The 23,185-nt window shown below is 41.9% G+C and overlaps 1 protein-coding gene across 3 annotated transcripts in view; it reads right to left on the reverse strand.

The window, feature by feature from the left end:
* Positions 1–1,385: 1,385 nt before the first annotated feature.
* ZBTB7A (zinc finger and BTB domain containing 7A) overlaps positions 1,386–23,185 on the reverse strand; it is a 41,772-nt gene continuing 19,972 nt past the window's right edge. For 2 of the 3 annotated variants that reach the window (XM_060786167.2, XM_060786168.2), the window contains exons 2-3: positions 15,053–16,251; positions 1,386–12,736 (exon numbers count right to left, since the gene is read on the reverse strand). In XM_060786167.2, the coding sequence (XP_060642150.2) occupies positions 12,277–12,736; positions 15,053–16,236 (1,644 nt within the window). In that variant the 5' untranslated portion in view covers positions 16,237–16,251 and the 3' untranslated portion in view covers positions 1,386–12,276. The remainder of the gene's footprint in view (positions 12,737–15,052; positions 16,252–23,185) is intronic. The other variant, XR_010910487.1, reaches the window with a different exon arrangement.

Consider the following 23,185-nt stretch of genomic DNA (forward strand, 5'->3'; position numbering starts at 1 on the left):
ATGTCCCTTGGGGGTCCCTTCACCCCCCCCCCCACTGGCCATCTGCCCCTTGACAGCTTGGCCAGGGGCTAATAGCCGCCTCCTGAGCCGCCTTGGAGGCCCGCATTAGCTGAGATGCCTGGTCTGTAATCAATGGGGAGAAAGAGGCCGATTAGGCGGATAGGCCTCCAATCCGGCATCAAGGGGCAGGAGAGCGGATTAGGGCCGGGATGACCTACGGGTGGGTGGACGGGGAAAGATCCTCCTCTAAGCCCCCCCCCCCCCACACACACACACAACACGCACATGGCAGGGACACAGGCATCTACATTGTTGAATTAACTCAGTTTAGTCCCACTTCCAACTGTCCTGGCTCAATGCTATGGGGATCCTTGGGAGTATTAGAAAAAAGGAAAGGAATACAGTATATATCCATTCAAATAACACAATAATCCACCTTAGGGGGGGGGGGTGCTGCTGTGTCTACACTGTCGAATTAACCCAGTTGGGTCCCACTTCCTACTGCCATGCCTCAATGTTATGGGAGTATTAGAATTGATGGAAGGAGTACATTGTATCTCCACTCAAATAACGCAATCATCCACCTTTGGAGCGCTGAATGATTTCTCTTTAAGTGCTTCTACACTGTAAAATTAACCCAGTTTGGTCCCACTTGAACTTCTCCCGTTCAATGATAGGTAACCCTTGAGGGTATTAGAATCAATGGCACCTTAGAATGGAAGGAATACAGTATATCTCCACTCAAATAACATAATCATCCACCTCTGGGGTACTGGTGCATCTACACTGCCGAATTAACCCAGTTTGGTCCCACTTCCAACTGCCCTGGCTCAATGCTATGGAGATCCTTGGGAGTATTAGAATCAATGGAAGGAGTACAGTATACGTATCTCCATTCAAATAACACAAATATACCTTTGGGTTGCTGATGCATCTACACTGTCGAATTAACCCAGTTTGGTCCCACCTGGCTCAATGGTAAGCAATCATAGGGAGTATTAGAATCAGTGGAAGGAATACAGTATATCTCTGTTCAAAAATAATAAAATCATCCACCTTTGTAGTGCTGATGCATCTACACTGTTGAATTAACCCAGTTTGGTCCCACTTCCAACTGCCATAGAATGATAGGCAACCCTTGGGAGCATTAGGATCGATGGCATCTTACAATGGAAGGAATACATGTGGAATGAAAGGAATACATCCACCTTTGGGCTACTTAATGATTTCCCAACTCTATGAGTGCGTCTACATTGTCGACTTAACCCAGTTTGGTGCCACTTGAGCTATCCTGGATCAATGCTATGGGAACCCATGCTTCACCCCTTCCCCCCCTCCCCCCCCCCCACACAATAAAACACAGAGAAGTAAATGGAGACGAGGCAGAGAGAAAAAGAAATCTATTAGTGCAAAAAATTAACAGTTCTCTATTACAGTACAATATATGGAAGGAAGGAAGGAAGAAAAAAAGAAAATAAAAGAACATACAACTGATTCAATTTTAGTCCACAACCAATCCTGAACAACAGAAGGAAATCGAAGTAGCTTTTGCTGCTTTAAGAATAATCATATTGTTGTGTTTTAAAAAAGAACAATTCTTCTGTTTCAACAAATGCAAGAATATCCCAGGGAAGAGAGAAAGGAGAAGCGTGTTGGCCTCTTTCCTCTCGCCCCAGAGTCTGAAAAGTTTGCCTACGAACAAAACCCAGAAAGTTATTGTTTTCCCCATAAAGAGAATCCCAAAAAGCATCCCCAAAAGCCCCCAAATTCCTAACCCTGAATTAAACTTTGTTCAAAGGAAACAGGATGTTAAGAAACGGCCGGGAAATTATTCATCGCTACGAAGAAAGAACAAACGAACGAACGAAAGAGACGTGGAAATTTATTTCCCAGCCGCAAAGAGAGAACCTGATCCATCCTATCCATCACCATCTTGGGATAAAATGGCTTTTTCGAGAGAGAGATAAAGAGAAAAATAAAAGTATTTGGGAAGAAGTGAGCATCGGGCTGGGCTTTAGCACAGTGGGTTAACTGCCAGCTGTAGAAAATCTTGCTGATTGAAAGGTTGGCAGTTAAAGCTCGGGTCGGGGTGAGCTCCCGCCATCAGCCCAGCTTCTACCCACCTAGCAGATTGAAAACTGCAATGTGAGTCGATAAATAGGCACCGCATTAAGCGGGGAGGTAATAAAAGGCGCCCATAAGGACATGCCGGTAATTCAATTGGGAAGACGGACAAGAAAGCTCCTCTGCATGGAAGATGGAGCAATAGCACCTCCCTGTGGCCGGAGTTGAGCACAGCCTCCAGATGCCAGAGATGGAAAAAAAAAACGGGAAAGCCTATACCTCTGTTTATGTATCGCCTGTCCTTGTTAATTGTATAATGGCATTCAATGTCTGCCGTTTATGTGTTCTGTAATCCGTCCTGAGTCCCCTTGGGGAGATAGAGTGGAATATAAAGTATATTATTATTATTATTATTACTATTATTATTGAAGGAATACAGAAAACAGTGGGATTAAATGTCTGAAAAGGGTGAATTCGGTTTCGAAAGAAGTTCCTGCTGAGTTTGGCCAAGAAACCCATTCAATTTGGGGCAACAATAATAAGAGAAAGTCCTAAGGCTCTTTTTGGACAAAAAAATACAAAGTCTATTTCTCCTTTTGGGAGACAGTGAGACTCATTCGTTTCTGGTTCGGAGGTCAGGATGCGTTTGGTAAGAAGGGAGATTCTCCTATTAAAGGGAGAAATAAAATTGTTGTATTTTAGTAAATAAGGGAATTCTCCTATTAAATCCCAGATTAATTCAGAATTGCAGGAGGGAATTGTCCTGTATTGATCTGTACCATCCGATCTCCGACGCAAAGGCACCATTGAGAATCGGTTCTCTCTCGGGAAAGAAACACATACAGACAAGGAGAGCCGTTCTCGTTTCTGCAATTTTTTTTTATCAAAACACCCTGAAGATATATATTTGTAGCTTTTGGGGGGGGGGGGGGGAGGTGTGAAGGTGCAGGAAGTTTGGGGTTTCCAGATGGGAACTCATTCAGTTCCCGTATAAACAAATCATCAAAAGGGAGCGAGTCAGAGTGACGAGGCACAGTGGGTTTTTTTAAAGGGGGAAAAACATGGCTTCCTTCTTCCTGTTTGCGCTCCCTGGGCAGGGACAGGAAAAACCTCATGGCTTGGTTCAGGTTTCAGAAACAATTATGTCCGATATAAGGGCAGCTCGTTTTCATCCTTTTTGGAAGACCGAAAGAAGAGAGAGATGGCTGACACGAGAAATCACTATGAATGGTGACCAGTCCCTTTGAATACATTATTTGTAAAGAGAAATCGGTATGAATGGTGACTGGTCCTTTGGATAGATTTATTCCTTAAAGCGGGGTCAATATGAATAATGATCAGTACCTTTGGATACATTATTTTGAAAGGAATCAGTATGACTGATGACTGGTCCTTCAGATAGAGTTATTTTTCAAAGAAAAATCAATATGAACGGTGACCGGTCCCTTGGAAAAGACTATTTCTAAAAGAGGGGTCAATGTGAATAATGACAGGTTCCTTTGGATGGATTATTTTGTAAAGAAGGGGAAGTAGCACACAATACTTCCCGAGGGGCCGGGCTTATCACAGCAGGCTAAACCGCTATGCTGCAGAAACATCCTGCCGATCGGAAGATCAGCAGTTCAAGCCCGGGTTGGGGTGAGCACCCACCATTAGCCCCAGCTCACTTGCCCACCTAGCAGGTCGAAAACAGAAATGCGAGTAGATAAAATAAGGTACTGCTTTTAGGGGGTAGATAATAAAGGCGCCCTTAAGGACATCGATCGGAAGAAAGCTCTTCGGCATGGAAGATGGAGCGACAGCACACACACCCCACCCCCAGCCCGGTGGTTGGAATCAAGTACAGCCTTCAAGATGCTAGAAATAAGAGTGGAAAAATTGCATTCACCTCTGTTTGTGTTGTCTGTCCTTGTTAATTATATAATCAGCATTGAATGTTTGTTGTATGTGTGTTCTGTAAAGCTGCTCTGAATCCCCTTCAGGATGAGAGGGGTGGGGTATAAATACTATAAATAAATATATATCTCTTTTTGGGTCAGGAAGGATCGCATTTAGCACCAAATGGGAGGGTTGAACCAAAAAGCAACGAGTCTAAAGAAGGGCCGAATCACGTATTACGAGTGGTTAGCGACCCCTTTTCCTGGGTCATTTTGAAATGAAACGACAGAATGGACCCGCCTTAAAGAGATGATGTTGGGAAAAGGAGGGGAAAACAACCTCAGTCTAGAAGGAGAATATGGGATCCTGAAAGAAGAGTCAACCTCATAGAAACGTCAGCGAATAGGCGAGTCAACACATCACTGTACACTTATTCTAGTTGAGATTAACAACAAGATTCGGGTCTGGAAAAATCAATCGATAACGATTCAAAAAATAAAATCCCATTCTCCTCCGAAATAGTGCTTTGGATCCTAGCCGTTTTGCATTGTGTCCTCTCTTTCAAAAAAAAAAAAAAAAAAAAAACGAAAGAAAAAGGAAAGGAAAGAAAAACCAACCAAACCAAACAAGATTTAAGAAAAAAGGAAAAAATAAACGATGCTATCAAACATTAGGATTTTTTTTAAAAAGAGGGTCTTATATACAAGAATGAGAGAGGAATTCCATCATTCTATTGTTTTAATATATATATATATTCATTTTAAGCCCCCTCCCCGCAAAAAAGTGCATTTTATATATTTATATATATATATTCTAATATCGTCTGTACTTATCTCCCAACTTCTTTTATTTAATGAATCCCCCACAATAAAGAATTATTATCAAACATACAATCTATGGAATGTCTCATCTGTGCTTTCCTCGTCACCTGAATAAACAGTAAATCAGCCATTTAAGGTTTTTGCTCGTTTTCAAAGAAGAATGGATTTCTTTTTAGAGTGCTCTGGATAAGGTTATATCCTTGTTTTATTTTTTTATTATTAATAAAATAAAGAACAACACTAAGAGTAGCAATAATAGTCATTATCATCATGTAAGAAGAAAAAATGGCCCCCATCTGATAAAAAAATCTCTTATTCTTCCTTGACCGATTTGGTTTCTGGGACAAGAATAAAGTATTATTTCTATCTATATATATATACCTATACCTATATCTTAGAAAAACAGCATCAATACGGCATCTTAATTAATATATTCTCCATAGGATTAAAAAGGGGAGACCGAACTAGAAGGACCTCATCTCACATGGGACAAAACTAGAACAGAACGCTCCTTTTTAAAAAATATATATAGCGAGAAGAGAGATATATATTTATATTCTTTTTTTTGTTTCAAAAATAAAATCCCAACGACAATCGCTTTTAAAGTGTTTCTCTGAACTTAAATAAAATTCCCGCTGAAAAAAATATATATAAATAGATCTATAGTTTCTTTTGTCTTTAAATAGGAAAGTCGGACCGAGGAGGAAAGAAGGCTGACCGTGTACGGGTCGCAAGATAGAAATCAGAACGAACGAAGAAGAAAGGGTTAAAAATCGCATTTGGGGTTAACATAAATTTGAGCCGCGGCGCACCTGGTTTTCTTGGGAAATTCCCATCCGGGAAAAGATACGGAGAACCTAACGCTTCGCTCGAGCTCGGCCTGAATCGGGGCCCTTCCTTCCGCACCAAGGCTGCATGCAAACAAAAGCCAATCACTTCCATTATTATTCCGCACAGAACGGTCTCTTCCCCCCCACAAAAAAACCCCATAATAAAGGTCCCTGAAAAGCCGTCCCTTATTACTATATAAGGGTCTCTTCTTCTCCTCGAAAGCTTTCTCTCTTTTAACAAAGTGCAACACAATCTCAGCATTAGTGCAAAGAAGGAAAAAAATCCTTAGCGGTTTTGAGATTTTCTCTATTAAAAGAAAATGCTTAAGGCGTTTTTGGGGGTGATAAATGGTCCTGATTTGTAATAGTTAAAGCAAGGCCATTTTGCTTCTGTGAGAAGCAGGGGAAATGGCTAATTATATATATAAGAACATGGTATATATGTATATATATATATATATGGGTCAATGCGGAAATATAGATAATGTTGATTTCTTTACTGATTTGGGTTGTGCTATTAGAGGGCTAACACTACTCTGTGTGACAAACACCCACGTCTTCCCCATCCTTTTCCTAACCATTAAGAGATTTTTCAGACATATACTTCCCCCAAAACAATGGAATTTGTCCTAGATTTTTCAGAAATATACTTCCTCAAAAATAACGGAATTCATCCTAGATTTTTCAGAAATATACTTTCCTTTAACCAATGGAATTTGTCCTAGATTTTTCAGAAATATACTTCCCCAAAACAACGGAATTCATCCTAAATATTTGAGGAGAACAGAGATCCCCCAAAAGGGGGGATATTTAATTTAAAAAGGAACGAGATGAAGGGGAAATGCAAAAATGACACAATTGTCTGCCGTTGTTTTCGGTCTGTGCTGGTCAGTGACAGTAATAAAGTTTTCTATTGTATTGTATTGTTTTCTGTTCGGGACGAAATTCGTTCTATTAAGATCTACAGAATTAATCCAAATTGACCCTTATAACCTGACATCTTCTGCCCTTTTTCAACATTCAAAATGAGGCCAAGATGGAATCGCAAACACAAGGAAGGGAAAAGGAATGAGTACAAAAAGTGAGCGGGACAGAGATGGCGTTTCCGCCACAGGTTCAAAGACAACGCAGCAGGGTTTGTGTGTCCTTCTGAATCTCCACATTCTTACATCAAAACATTCTCCTTCCCTGATTAATCCCAAAGATTTTAGATGGACATTCTTGGGTTTTATTACCATGATTATTATCGTTATCCTTCACTCCAGCAATTTCAGAGATATTATTTTGAGCAAAACCCTGAATGTTTCCCAAACTATCAGTGGACGTCAATGGTGGAATGAGCAATGGTGGAACGAGAATGAAACCGCCCCAACCTTTTTCCCCTTCCAAAAAAAATATTATATTTAGAAGAAAGAGAAGACACACAAACCCTGAAAAATACAGGTTCAACTACTGGACTTGAAATTACATTGAGAACGATCATCATTTTAAACAAAAAACAAAAACAAGAGATGTCTTTTGAGGAGTTGAGCCTCTTCTTTTTCCTGAAATGCAGTAGAAGTCGACAATTTCTTTGGCAACACTTTATCACAACCTGCATAATTTGTTTTTGAAAAATAAAATAATTTTCTTTTAAAAAAATCAAATGTCATATATATATCTATAAACATATATAATTAGCTGATTTGCGAATGGGAAAAAACCTGCGTGCAAAGAGAACCGGGTCTCTTTCATTCAGCGGCCATCGCTCGGACAAAAGTGCGGAAATCACGGAGGTTAAGGCATCACAAATACACATAAAATCTCTGGTTTCATTTTTTTTAGTGCAAACGCATCCAAGGCTTGTGTTAAAAGTGTTGCCATCACCCCACAGATTCCCCATAGAAACATACATACATCCGCATTGCAATAAGGTGCACTGCTATCCCTGCTCAAAGGGGGGAAAAGGAAGGAACACAATGGCAATGGAGGGAGGAATGGAAGGACAGCGGAAGAAGAGATCTGCACTGCGAAATATTCCACTTTCGGACCAGTTTTGGCTTCCCTGAACAAACCCCGGATGTTGGGAGTTTGAGGCGGGCCTTGTGTTTCCCTCCTTTAATAAATTCTAATAAGGTTGCCCCGAAAATAAAACCTTGGTTCCTGCAGAGAGTGAGAAATTGGGGGAAGGCATCTCAAAAGGGACAAATGGAAACAAGCAGATCCTAAGACAAACCCAAGTAGTGGGAAAACAAAATGGGGAAAAAGGGATACATTCTATAAAACAGTCTGCCTCACCTCTGTCTCCGATCCTTTTACATCTGCAAAAAGAGCTGAGAAAGTGGCGTATTTGGGGGCAACTCCTACGGGGTCTGGAGAGGATCACTAGAAAATGGTGTAATCCCGGCCATATCATCTTTTGCTGGGATATGTGTGTGTGTGTGTGTGTGTGTGTGTGTGTGAGAGAAGGGATTCCTTCTGTATTAAAAGGATGTCAAGAAGTCACCTAGGGAAAAGTTTAAAATCGAAATCCCTGAACTCTAGAAGGGGATAAAAACGATCCAAAAAAGGGAGAGGAATATTTCTTGTGCCATACATATGTTATCTGGAAGCGAGCGAGATGGGGAGAAAGAAGGAAAGAGCAAGATAAAGAAAGAAAGAAAGAAAAAGGAGAGGAATGCACACAAAACATGAACGGAGGGGAGAGATACCACAACTCTTCAGATCACGAAAAAAGAACCTCATGTCACTACCCTATTTACATCGAAGTCTAATGGTGTTGTTTTGCATATGCAATCGGTTTGTTTTAAAGTCAGTGCTAAGCTGAGGATCTTTGCAGGAAGAAGGAGGGAAACTGCGCCGCATCCACATGGAAGTAAGTGCTGGGACCTCCTTCGCAATTCCTCCGGGTGAGAAAAAGGGGCAATCTGGGGAAGCGGGACAAAATAATATTTCTCCATCTTATCATTCTGTATTTCGTCAGGGACACATTGATCTTTATCCCTTTTGTTGACCAAAATGGAAGGCTTTTAGAAAAATACGGAAATTGCTGGGAAATGTCGTTTTTCCCTTGAATTTATCCTATTGTTCTGGATAAAGAAATGTCTGCCTTTATCCTGTTTATTTATTTCCTCCAAACGTCTAAAAACAGATTTTTTAAAAGGTAAGAAAACTGCAAAATTGCAAAAGTAGATCTTAGCTGGGAAAGATTGTTTCTCCTTTGAATGCGTCCAATTGCTTTGGATAAAGAAACGCCCTTTATCCCTTTCATTGACCAAAACTGAAGAAAAATACAGAAATTGTGGTTATAGATCTTGGCTGGGAAAGTGGGATGGAAAGATAAATCTCTTTTTATCCTGTTGAGTTATTTCCTCCAAACGATTAGAGATTATTTTTTTTTAAAAAAAAAATATCACAGAACTGCAAAACTGCAACCATAGAGAAATTGGGACAAAAAGTTTGTTTCTCCATTGAAGGCAGAGTGCTATCATTTTGGATTTGCTTAGGCAAAACAGCTTATTCCTTTTACTAACCAAAATGGAGCTTTGAAAAAGGTGTGGAAATTGCTCAGAGCTTGGCCAGGCTCCAAATTAGGGAGAAAATGCTTGTCTTTGGCTATGTTTTCTGCAATTGCAAGATTTCACACCTTCTTTTACCTCCTCAAATATAAGACTCTTCACAATTGTCCACAGAGCATCAGCACCGGAATTACAATATTCAAATTCATAAAAGACTCTTCGCAACTGTCCTCATAGGATCAACACCGGGATTACTATATTTGAGTCCATAAAAGACTCTTTGCAGTTGTCTGCAGTGGAAGCAAACTGACTGAACAGCGTCCGAATTAGAGGGAGGGGGAATGAGGATAATGCATATGATCGCAAAAGCAGACGGAAACTATGCTGAAAACCATATTTTACGGGAGGAGTGCCAATGCAAACGGATGGATTCCCCGTTTATCCAAAAACTTGCAGGAAGCCCAAGAAGTCCGAAACAACAACGGAAGGAGGTCCCAAGACTTAGCAGCTGAGGATGACGGGAAAACCAATGAGAACGCACACAGGTCAGCACTGGCTATATATAAGACATATTTTCTCTTTTAAAAGAACATAAAAAGAGGGAAAATAAACCATACACAAAAACAAAACCCCATGATTCCTGCTTAAAAATTCAAGCTTCCATTGTGTACATTTTTTCTCCCCCCGAAGTGCGAATCACTTCCGAGGGTTGCTTTTTTTGTCTTTTAATGTAGATAGATATTTCTAAATTTCACTGTGTCACAGAATCTAATTAACTCAGATCCTCCCATTTTTGTCTCTTTCACTCTCTCTTTGTTCCAAATATATATTGAGAGAGATTGACAAACATATTTGTGGGGGCTTTTTTTTTGTCTTCTTCTCTCTTACAAAAATAAATTCAAATTCTAGGAATTATCATTATTATTTTTGAATAATAAAAACCATAAACAATAATACACATTTCTTTCCAGTAGCAGAAGAGGGTTTCCAACGTGTAAACAATAGGCGCTTTCTGTCTTTCTTTTTTTAATATATATATATATATATCTTTTAAATTAAGATAAAGTGATTTCAAAGTACCCGTTCCGTTTCAAAGTGCTAAGACTTGTTTGTTTGTTTCTGATCTTATTTTTTGTGTTTTTTATTGCTTTTTCTTCTTCTGTATTAAATAAAAACACCCAAAACATCCCTGACAAACTTTGTCTGCAAACACACGACTCCCTGCCTCCATTACATTCCACCAAGAGGTTCATCTTTTGCAAAATCTTCAAATTATGCAAAAAAAATCTAAAAAGTGCTTGGGAAAAAACAGAAAAATACTAAAATCTTTCTCTCTCTCTCTTATTTTTATATTTTAAAAATGCTGTCTAAAAATGTGTCCTTGGGTTTTTTAAGCGTTGAAACCTGATATATCCTGCTAACTTTCACTCTATTTAATCTGTTTAGAAATGTGGGAAAAGGAGCGTCAGAATCCCAAAAGATCACCATTTGATGTGGGAAAAATCTCAAGGATTAAGAAAAGCAAAGAACTCAGCGAAAGGAAAGAAAGAACAGGTTTTCTTACAGATACAATGGTCATAAAACATGGGGATATTGAGATGTTTATATTTCACCAAACTTGGGAAATTAGAAAAAATACAGAGAGTTGAATAGGGTTATGGGCCTAGCAGATAAATACGGAGACCCTAATAGGTTTATGGGTCCAGCAGAAATACGGACAATCCAATAAAGGTTATGGGTCCAGCACATTTCCTTTCTCCTAATTTCTCCCAAAAGGACCATAGAACAAATCATAAAATGTATTGAATGTGGAACCATTTTGCTTTCATGGGAATGAAACCGTAAACCGTTTTCATTTCCAAAAAGAAGGTCTAGGAAGGTTTACAATGCTTTTCCAACACAATTTATGCATTTAAAAGGTTTGTAAGGGAAAGGTGAGTATGAGCGTGTGTAAATAATAATATAAGTTTTTCTTTGTGTCAATTTTGGTGATCAAGTTATTTCCCCTTTTTCTACAGAGTTCCCAGGGTCCTAAAATAGGGATGGAAGAGGACCAAATGGCTCTCTTCACAACTACCTTGAAAATAAGGGGTTTTACTACTACTACTACTACTACTACTACTACTAATAATAATAATAATAATAGTAATAGTAATAACAACAACAACAACAACAACAACTATTACTACTATTATTACTATTATTATTTTGAGAAGGGTTTGCACACAGGTAGCAAATGCAAGAAACCCTCTCTGAACTTCATATCTTTATGGAAAGTATTTAAATTACAAATCAAGGAAAGGGAGAAGTGGGATTGGAAAATAAACACCTTAGGCTGGTGGTGAAGGAAACAAGAAATGAAGAAAAAATGATGGAAGGAAGACAGGAAGGAAAGAAGAAAGGGAGGAAGACAGGAAGGAAGGAAAGAAGATGGGAATGAAAAACAGGAAACAAGGAAGAAAGGATGGAAGAAAGGAGGCAGAAAAGAATGAAGGAAGGAAAAAGAAAGAAACGAAGAGAAAGAAAGAAAGAAAGAAAGAAAGAAAGAAAGAAGGCAGGCAGGCAGGCAGGCAAGAAGGAAGGAAGGAAGGAAGGAAGGAAGGAGGAAGAAAGGAAGAAAGGAAGAAAGAAAGAAAGAAAGAAAGAGAAAAAATATCTTCCCTAAGCTTCTTTACAATTTAAAGCACACTGCCCTCTCCTGTCTGGTATCCCTTTGGAACTGTCTTAAGTACTAAAATAGATAAAAAATCTCCGTTATAACATTTATATGTGTGTAAATATATATATATATATATATACATATACATAATATAGCTTTTAAACTCTGAACAAACAACAATTCTGGATGCTTCGTATCATGTTCTATCACTATTTTTTCTTGACCCGCTTTCTCGAACTCTTTTCGACCAGAGGCCCTTATATAGCAGAAACATATGGGGTGGGAGGGCAATGCGGGGAAGAAGGGCCACACCAAGAGATAGATAGCTAGATATATGATAGACCTATAAGGCTAATTCTGTACGTTCCTTTTCCTCTTTCCCCCCACCAATAGGGCAAAAAGGAAACCATATATATTTATATATACGTGTGTGTATGTAAATTTTTGTTGTTTCTCTCTCTTTCTCTGGAGGAAAGTGAATAACTAGATTTTGTGACACTCTATTTGTTTTGTTTTGACTTTTTGGTTTAGGAGAGTCCCGGTGCGTTCCCCTCAGACGAACCCCCCGCTACATTCAGGCTTCTGGAGCCGTCGCCGCCATTGTCGTCGTCGACAAAGTGCTGTTCGAGGCCGTCCTGCGGCGGCAAGGCGGCCTCTGGATACTCCTCCTCGGCCTCCTCGTTGTCGTCATTTCCATCGGGATTCGAAGCCGCTCCAGGCGTGACGAGGGCCGCCTCCCGCGCCCGGGGTTTCCGGCCCCTGCGGGAGGGGATGCCGTTGCAGCCGTCTTTCTTAAGGTGCCGGTGCAAGTGGTCGGAGCGGACGAACGTCTTGAAGCAGCTCTCGCACTGGTAGGGGCGCAGGCCGGTGTGGACGCGCATGTGGTTCTTCAGGTCATAGTTGTGGGCAAAGGCCGCCCCGCACTGCTGGCACAGGTACGGCTTCTCGCCCGTGTGCTTCCGCATGTGGACCTTCAGCTTGTCCTGCCTGTGGGAACAAAACAGCGAGAAGAGAGGGAAAAAAGAAGCATGTCATCGCCATAAGTCAGGCATGGGCCAATTACCGTATTATTATTATTATTATTATTATTATTATTATTATTATTATTATAAGTTGCTGTGAGTTTTTTAGGCTGTATGGCCATGTTCCAGTAGCATTCTCTCCTGATGTTTCACTTGCATCTGTGGCTGGCATCTTAAGAGAGTCTGTTGGCAGTGAGGGAAGTGGAGTGTATATATCACCTGTGGAATGATGTCCAGGGTGGGAGAAAGAACCCTTGTCTGTTTCAAGCAAGTACAAATGTTGCAATGTGCAAGTTTGAATAGCATTGAATTGCCATGAAGATGCAAAATCAATCAGTGAGGGTCTCTGCTTAGAGGTGGTGAAGCAAGTGGAGTGTATATATCCCTGTGGAATGATGTCCAGGGGGGAAGATAGAACCTCTGTCTGTTGCAACTGGCAAGCTTGAATAGCTATGAATTCAATCAGTGAGGATATCTGCATAGAGGTAACCTGGCCTCTGTTGCCTAGAGGCACCCTCTGTTTGAGAGGAGTTAACTGGCACTTGATGGTTTGCTGTCTGGAGTTTTCCTGATTGGTGTTCCTTATTTACTGTCTTGATTCTGTAAACCGGGGAATTCCAGACAGCAAACAATCAAGTGCCAATTAACACCTCACAGAGGATGACTCCAGGCAACAACAACCACACTAACTCTATGCAGAGAGCCTCACTGATTGACTTTGCAAACTTCATGGCTACTCAAATGCTAATTCAAGATTACTCATTGCAACATTCACATTTGCTTTAAACAGATAAGAGTTCTTTTCCCCACTCTGGACAGACCTCTGAAGATGCCATTAGCCACAGTTATTATTTATTTATTTATTTATTTAAAACTTTTGTACCCCGATCTTCTCTACCTCCTTAGAGGGACTCAGACCGGCTAACAACATAAGTTCAATACACAAATACAACTAAAACATCATAAAATCATAATAAGTTAAAATACAAACAGAATAAATACATATAAGCCAAAACGCCAGGATAGAATCAAGTTCATCTCAATCCGCCAGTGTGGTCAGTAGTTATTAGGTTATAGCTGAACTCAACCAATTATTCTGGGAATGCTATGCCCCAGAGCCAGGATTTCACTAGCTTTCTGAACGTCAGGAGGGAAGGGGCAGATCTGATCTCCATCAGGAGAGAGTTCCACAGCCGAGGGGCCACCACCGAGAAGGCCCTGTCTCTCATCCCCACCAGACGTGATTGCGAATGTGGTGGGACCGAGAGCAGGGCCCCTCCAGAAGATCTTAACAGCCTTGATGGTTCATAGGGGAGAATCTGTTTGGACAGGTAAAGTGGGCTGGAACAGTTTAGGGTTTTGTAGGTTAACACCAGCACTCTGAATTATGCTCGGAAGCTAATTGGCAGCCAATGGAGCTGACGCAACAAAGGAGTTGTGTGCTCCCTGTACCCTGCTCCTGTCAGTAATCTGTCAGTTGCAGGTGAAACGTCAAGAGACAATGCTACTGGAACATGACCATATTATTATTTTATGTGATTAATGTCCACCTAAAAGTCTGAGCCAAGTTCACATCAATCACACAAAATTATCATCATTAGTATGTGCTTAATGTTCACCTAAAAATTTGAGCAAGTTCATATCAATCACACATCAACATCATCATCATCATCATCATCATCATCATCATCATCATCATCATCAATTAATGGCTGCCTAAAAGTCCAAGCCAAGTTCACATCAATCACATAAAATTATTACTGTTGTTGTTGAACTCCATGATTTTGCACTGAAGTGGCATTGGCAGCTGTGTCGTGGTGGTGGGAGTGTGGAAGGATGGGTGTGTTGTTTTGTGGTGTGTGCTGAGGAAGGCATTGCATTTTGTTGTACAATGCACAATGACAGTAAAGCTATTCTATTCTACTCTACTCTATTCTATTCTTTTCTATTCTATTTATTCGTGTATATACTCGGTGTTGCTTGAGTGTCATTGGGACCACTGCCTGCCTACTTTCTCTCTTCTCTAGCTTTGAGAATGAAGACCTTCCTTACAATGTCTTATTATTGCCACCTAGCAGGCGGTATAGGATGACAAAGGCAAGGACAAAAAGACTGAGAGATAGCTTTTATCCTAAAGCTAAGGAAGTGCTGGGGAAGGCACTTAATTTAATTGTACAATGTACGACGACAATAAACTTATTCTATTCTTAGGTGAGTGGGAACGTGCCCCATTGTGCATGTCCCTCCTCCTGCCCCTCCCACCCGCAGGTCAACCCCTCACCTGGTGAACCGGACCTTGCAAATGTTACATTCGTAGGGCTTCTCGCCGGTGTGGGTCCGGATGTGGCGGGGCAGCTTCCCAGCCCCCTGGATCACCTTCTCGCAGATGGGGCACTTCTGGAATGCTTTTGCCCGGATCTTCTTCTCCCCCTTCTGCGACCACGGGGAGTACTCCCGGCCCTCCTGGGAAGTGCTAAAGTATTTCAAGTAATAATCCATGACCCCATCGACGTCCTCCTTGCGCTCCTCCTCGCCGCCTTGTTGCTGCTGCTGGCGACCCACAGAGTTCATCATCTGCTGGAGGAGGGCGCTGGCAGCCAGGCCATCCACCTCGCGGGCCAGGTCAGCCTCCTCCTCCTTGAGGCCAAAGGCCGGGGAGTCGCCTGTGTCTGGCGCGTCTGGCGGGACAGGTGGTGGGGGCCCCTCGTCCTGTCCGTTTTGGGAGGGCGGGAACAGGGATGGCTTCTCCTCCTCCCGGTCCAGCCACAGGCCATGGTTGCTGTCGGGGTTGCACTCACTGGGCTTTGGTCTGTCGCTGAGGGCTGCAGCGGAGGCCTGGGAGTAGAAGTCCATGCCATTGGAGTCCGGCTCGTCCTCTGTCGCCGTCCCGTCAGGCCCCCGGAAGCCGAGCCGCTGCAGGTCGCGCAGGTCTTGGTTGGTCCACGAGAAAGCACCCGCTGGCTGGCCGTTGATGGGGTTGCTTTGGAAGAACTCAAGGTACTCTTTCGCTCGGAGGTGGTTGCGTTGATCAATTTGATCTACTGTGTCCATCTGGTCATGATTTTTGGCCAGAATCTTCCTCTCCAGGAGGTCAGTGCAGACCTCCCGGACGGCCTGGATCTCAAGCAGCGTAGCGGCGTCCAGGATCTCGCCCACATTGGAGGTGCTGACAGTCAGCGTGGCAGTGTAGGCGAACTCCAGCAGCGCCGACAGGGCCTCGGCCGTCACAAAGTCGATCTCGTACACGTTCTGCTGGTCGACCACCAGGCCTGAGGTGAAGAGCTTCTTGAAGTACTCGCTGCAGGCTGCCAGCACCGAGCGGTGGGTGGGGAACTCCTGCCCATCCACCAGGATGACGACGTCGCACAGCAGGCCATGGTTGCGCTGCTCGTTTAGGCTGCTCAGGATGTCGCTGCTATGGTCTGGGAAGGGGATCCCGATGGGGCCATCCACACCGCCCTCCATGCCGGAACCAGTGGGCTGGAGGAAGAGGAGATAAGAGAGGAACAGTCAGCTCGGGGTTAGCCCATACAACAGAGTATGGAGGAGGAGGAGGTGGTGGTGGTGGAGAGAAGAAGAGGAGGAGAGAAGATGGTCAGCTAATGGTCAGCCAGTACAATATGACTGAGGAGGAGAGAAGAAAGGAGAAGAAGAGGAGAGAAGGAAAACAATCAGCTAATGATCTGCTCGTACAATAAGACTAAGGAGGAGGAGAGGAGGAAGAAGAGGAGGAAGAAACATTCAATAAGACTAAGGAAGAGAAGGAGAGTAGGAGGAGAAAAGAAGGAATAGGAGAAGGCGGAGAGAAGGAAGAGTAAGGGGAAAGGGGAGAAGGAAGAAAAGAACGAAGAACAGGAGAAGGGGAAGGAGAAGGATAGGAGGAGGAGGAAGAGGAAGCAGAGAAGGAGGATAAAAGGGAAAGTAGCAGTACTAGATACCCTAAACACATATCCCCTCCAAGTTCTCAGACCCCCGCTGGAAGAGGAGTCTAGGACCCGTAGTTCCAAAAGGAACTTCCCCAAAGGGGCCCACATCAGGTAAGCCAGGCCGCTTCCTCCCTTCCCTCCCCAAGCCCACTTCCTTCCCTCTGAGGCCCATCGGAGAAGGCGGCGGCGGCTGGCCTAAGAAGACCTCTGCGAAAGCAAACACCCAACGCTCATCAACATGGCTTGGGGGGACAGAAAGAAGGGGATTCCAGGGGAGGGCAGGAACGCACCCAAAAGCACGGCCACCAGTCACGGGATGCAGGCCTTCCTTTGCAATGGCCTGGGGACTGAGACCTTGCACGGCACCCGCACAAGAGACCCCTTGTGCAACCAAAGGGTGTTGACATCCAAGCACCCACTTCCCTTCGGCCAAGTGGTGTTTTGAAAGCCCCCATCAAAAGCCATGTCATTCCCACTCCCCAAAAAGCTGGTCGAAAGAGAAAGACACAACAAAGAAAAGGGCAGAATCCTCGAAGGGGAAAAGTAGCTGCAGCTCAGGAGCAAAACGGCCGGCACGAAGCCAGAGTCTTGGCTGCTTTTTGCACATCATGTTCAGCATAAATGCTTGTTTTGCTTTCAGGGCTCTGCAAATGGAAGGGCGATGGCGTACGAGGCTTGAGTCCATGTATTACACCCCTCCCCTTTGGGTTTCCCTCTCTCCTCTTTGGCAAGCCATGGCTTCACCTGTGTGCGCAAGACCCCACAAACCTGTTTTCCTAATGTGCAAAAAAGAAAAAAGAAAAAAGAGTATGTTCATAATTGTCTAAGGAGCAGAATGCACAGTCTTTGGGGAGCTGCCATAGAAACCATATTGGAAAGCAGAATGAGAGAAGCATCTGTGTCTCGTGCCTCCTTTTCTACACCACGAAAAGGCCCTCTGTCAGGAGGGTTTGGATTGTGTCTTCCTATCTGGGAATAATAGGGTTTTACTTATTCTTCTAGAAAATTACAACAACAAAAATACTACTATTACTTCTACTACTAATATTATGTAACACAATAATTTTTGTTCCTGGGTTATCAATGTCATTTCCGAATTGGTTCTATCATAAAACTTGGGAAAAATGTATTAATATATATTTATATTCATGTATATATAGCAATAATAGTAGTAATAATCTAATAATCTAATAATATAAAAGAACAGTAAAACATAATAATGATAATGGAAAATAATAAAAATATAAATAATAACAATAGCAATAATAACATAATAATAATAATAATAATAATAGAAACACAGTGGAATTCTCAAGATAGGGATACATCATAGAATAATAATAAATATAATAATAACAATAATATAAATAATAACAATAATATAAATAATAAAATATAATATAACGAAATAATAAAATATAATACTATGATTATAAAATATTATAATAAAATAATAAAAAATAAAATTATACTATGAATGTTATAAAATACAATGTTAAATAATAATACATTATAATATAATAATAATATAAATATAATTAAATATAATACTAATAATAATATAAAATACTAGCCGTCCTTGCCACGCATTGCTGTGGCCCAGTTTGTGTATATGTGTTTTGTGTGTGTATATATTTGTGTATATATGTGGTTTTGTGCATCCACTGCAATGTATTTTTTATTTTTTGGCTTTTCCCATACATTGCAATGTATTTTTTTTTGCTTTTTAAGTCTCTTCTGCTATGTTTCTCAGTGTTTTTATGAGTGATGGTCACTTGTTGGCCTGATTGATATATTGTGTCCAAATTTGGTGTCAATTCGTCCAGTGGTTTTTAAGTTATGTTAATCCCACAAACAAACATTACATTTTTATTTATATAGACTAGCCGTCCCCTGCCACGCGTTGCTGGGTTCAGAATGCTCTGTGATTGTAGGTGAACTACAAATCCCAGCAACTGCAACTCCCAAATGTCAGGATTCTATTTTCCTCAAACTCCACCAGTGTTCACATTTGGGCATATTGAGTTTGATCCAGATCCATCATTGTTTGAGTGCACAGTGATCTCTGGATGGAGGTGAACTACAATTCCAAAACTCAAGGTCAATGCCCACCAAACCCTTCCAGTATTTTCTGTTGGTCATGGGAGAACTGTGCGCCAAGTTTGATTGAATTCCATTGTTGGTGGGGTTCAGAATGCTCTTTGATTGTAGGTGAACTATAAATTCCAGCAACTACAACTCCCAAATGACAAAATCAATTTGAGTGAAGGACATACATTGGATTGTTAGGAGTCTTGTGTCCAAATTTGGTGTCAATTCGTCCAGTGGGTTTTGAGTTCTGTTAATCCCACAAACGAACATTATATTTTTATTTATATAGATAATAAAATAATATAAAATAATGACATAAGATATAATAAATCAATTATAACATAAACTAAAAGTAATAATAAATATTATAATATATTTATAATTATATTTATTATAACGTTATAATATATATAAATATAATTAGAATATATATGCACACATATATTATAACACTATACAACATGATTTTTGTTCCTGGGTTATCAATGTCCTATCCTACTTGGTTCTATCATTAAAAAATTAGGAAAGTGTATTAAACTGCCAAATTTTGTTCGGATGTCCTGCTATAGCACAAATTTGCTATAATTTTTCAATGAGCATCTCATGGAGTCTCGACCTATTCAACATAGTTTGACCCACAAAAACGAAGTTTCTGGAGTATAACAACAACTTTCATAGTAAAGACCACACAATTAAACAGGAAATAACACTTTCAAAGCAGGAACAGAAATTTTATTTCAAATTTTATTCACTCAAAAACTAGAGCAAAATGTGCTGCAGGATGTCCAAACAAAAACAAAGTGTTTGCAGTTTAATAAACTTTCCCCATATTCTTATGATGGGACCAATTAGGAAAGGACATTGATAATCCAGGAACAAAAATTGTGCTACATAGTGTAACATAATATAATATAAATATATCTATACTCATAAAAGTGAAAATCTGTATGTATGTGTGTGCGTGTGTGTGGCTGGGGTGTCCATTTACACAGACAGCCTCCTACCTCCACAAACAGCTATAGCTCCCACTCCTCAAGAGACAACAATGGCTCTCCTTCCAATGACCTTGTAGGTTATAGTGAGCACCATGAACACGTACATAACCCTGCCAATTTCTTCCACAAACATAATACTGCTCACCACCCAAGTGAAGGCTTTCATACAGGAACAATTTCATCCTAGATTTTATGTGTTTCCTCCACCACAGGTATCCCAGTGTTCCTTACTCTCTCAATTGGTGAGGAATTTGCATGACACTGCCCACTGCCTCCTCCCTCAACCCTTTCCTATTATTTTCTCTGGCACACAGCAAACAGAGAGGAGATCCCAGTGGCACAGTGGTTTAAACCCTTGTGCTGGAAAGATCGGTCAACGGTTCCAATCTAAGGAAAGTGGATTAAGCTCCCTCTGTCAGCTCTAGCTTCCATGCGGGGACATGAGAGAAGCCTCCCACAAGGATGGTAAAACATCAAACATCCGGGCGTCCCCTGGGCAATGTCCTTACAGACTGCCAATTCTCTCACACCAGAAGAGACTTGTAGTTTCTCAAGTCACTCCTGACACCAAAAAAAAAGCAAAACAGAGGAACTGCTCACCAACGGAACATAATAGAAAGGTTTGGGAAGAAATCACCATGATTTATATGAGTTGTATGTACTGGGATGCATAGTTCACCTACAACCTAAGAGTACCTTTGTAGGGATTTAAAACTTGTGCGTCAGCTGCGCCCGTACCTTGGGAAGCCTGACTTGGCCACGGTAGTCCACGCTCTTGTCACATCCCGCCTAGACTACTGCAACGCTCTCTACGTGGGGCTGCCCTTGAAGACGGCCCAGAAGCTTCAATTAGTCCAACGTGCGGCAGCCATGATTCTAACAGGAGCGGAGTGCAGGGAGCACACAACCCCCCTGTTGCGCCAGCTCCATTGGCTGCCGATTTGCTACCGGGCTCAATTCAAGGTGTTGGCATTGGCCTATAAAGCCCTAAACAGTTCCGGCCCAAGATACCTTTCCGACCGCATCTCAGCCTATGAACCCACCAGGACTTTGAGATCTTCCGCGGAGGCCCTGCTCTCGATCCCGCCGGCTTCTCAAACATGGTTGGCGGGGACGAGAGATAGGGCCTTCTTGGCGGTGGCTCCTCGGCTGTGGAACGCCCTTCCTACAGACATTAGGCTGGCGCCATCTCTCATGGCATTCCGAAGAAAGTTGAAGACCTGCATGTTTGTGCAGGCGTTTGAGTAATTTAGTGCAATCTGGTAATGGAACATAGGAATGGAACAATGGACGACGAACCTGGACTACGCTTGGATGATGAGAAGATTGGGTACGGTTGTTTTTTGTAATAATTGTGCATTGTAATTGCTTATTGGTAATTTATGGATAATGTGTTAAGTCAATTGTTATATGTTGTATGGAACCACTGCTGTTTCTACTGTTTTTACTGTTTGTGAACCGTTGTGAGTCGCCTTCGGGCTTGAGATACAGCGGTATATAAGCAAAGCAAAATAAATAAATACATCCAGAGTGCATTAAGAACCCAAACAATGAAGGATCTGGACCAAACTTAGCATGCATACCCGATATGCCCAAATTTAACTACTGGTGGATTTTGAGGGGAATTGGTCTGGATATTTGGGAGTTGTAGGTACTTGGGATTGAAAGTTCACCAGCAATCAATGAGTTGTAGTTCACCTATATCCAGAGAGCACTATGAATCCAAACATCAATGGATCTGGGCCAAACTAGGCACACAGTCCTGATATGCCAAAATTTGATTACTGGAGGGGTTTGGAGGGAACTGACCTTCCTTTCTGGGAGTTGTACTTCACCCACAACCAGGGAAACTGTGACCTCCACTGATGATGGACCTGGACCAAATTTGGCATACAGAACCCCCAATACTATCACAACCTACTGGAGGGGTTTGAGGGGACTGACTCACCATAGTGGGGGAGTTGTAGTTTACCCTATAGCCAGAGAGCAACTGAACCCCATCAATGATACATCTAGAGATGGATTTAACTTATTTAATGCTTTTATTCCAGCAAGAGCAGGTATTTTTTGATGTTGATGTTATGTTCTTATATGTTTTCAGTAATTGCAAAGGTTCTATTTTAAGTTCTGTTATTTTGACCTATGTATTATTTGTTTGTTATTCTTTTAACTGTTACTTGCTGTAAGCCTCCCTGAGTCCTTCAGGAAAGGGGATGGGGTAGAAATAAATTATTATTGTTGTTGTTGTTGTTGTTGTTGTTATTAAGGGATAGGGAAATATGATGTATATCAGTTTTATCACACTTATTATTTAACTTATTACATAGAGTTTTATTAAGTTGTTTGGTTTGGTATGGTGATATGGCCAAAGGGCTAATTCATAAAATTTATTTATTTATTTATTAACAAGGAGAAAGAGAAGAAGAGGAAGAGGAAAAGAAGAAGAAGAGGAGAAAGAAGAAGAAGAAGAAGAGAAGGATAAGGAGAAGAAAGAGAAGAGGAAGGAGAAGAGGAATAAGGGGAGAAGAAGGAGTAGAGGGGGAGGAAGAAGAAAAAGGAGAAGAAGAAAGAGAAAGAGAAAGAAGAAAAGGAGGAAGAAGAGGAAGAAGACAATGAAGGAAAAAGAGAAGAATAAGAAAGGGAAGAAGAGGAAAAAGGAGAAAGAAGAAGTAGAGGAAGGAGAAAGAAAAGGAGGAGGAGAAGAGGAAGGAGGAGGAGAAAGAGATTAAGGAGGAGGAGAAAGAGAAGAAGGGGGAAAAGGGAGGGGGCAAAAGTGGCCTACAGGTTTTACCCGACTCCACCGATGGCACAGGGCTTGATGCCAAGGAAAAGCCGGTCAGGCCGGCCGATCCGCTCCCCGCAAAGGCCCTTCTTTCTTTCTTTTTTACCTTCCTTCCTTCCTTCCCGGTGCCAGGAGGGAGGCGGAGAAGTGGGTTCAGGTCCTGCCACAGTTGGTGTCGCAATGCAATGGGGAGCCAAACTGGTTTCACTTGGCCCCGCGGCCTCCCTCCCTGCCATCGCCCAGGAATGTGGGGAGTCCCTGCCAGACACCCTTTCATCCCAGGCAGGAGAACGAGGCAAATATGCAATGCAGCAGCGGCAAAGACCAACGCCATTCATTCCAGGCTGCATCTGTAGCAAGAGAGGTCCTCAATGGATGGAAGTCACAGTGGATATGGATAGGGAAGACCTGGCTAGATGCTAGATCCATGGGACCTAGAAGTCTTAGAAGATCCCAAGTGGAATATGAGGCAAGAGTGTGATGCGGTAGCGCAAAAAACCAATGCGATTCTAGACTGCATCCATAGGAGGATAGTGTCCAGATTGAAGGAAGTCACAGTCCTGCTCTATTCTGCTTTGGTCAGACCTGACCTGGAATGACCCTGGATATCACAGTTCAAG

Source organism: Anolis sagrei, chromosome X, assembly GCF_037176765.1.
Source record: "Anolis sagrei isolate rAnoSag1 chromosome X, rAnoSag1.mat, whole genome shotgun sequence".
Taxonomy (NCBI): domain Eukaryota; kingdom Metazoa; phylum Chordata; class Lepidosauria; order Squamata; family Dactyloidae; genus Anolis; species Anolis sagrei.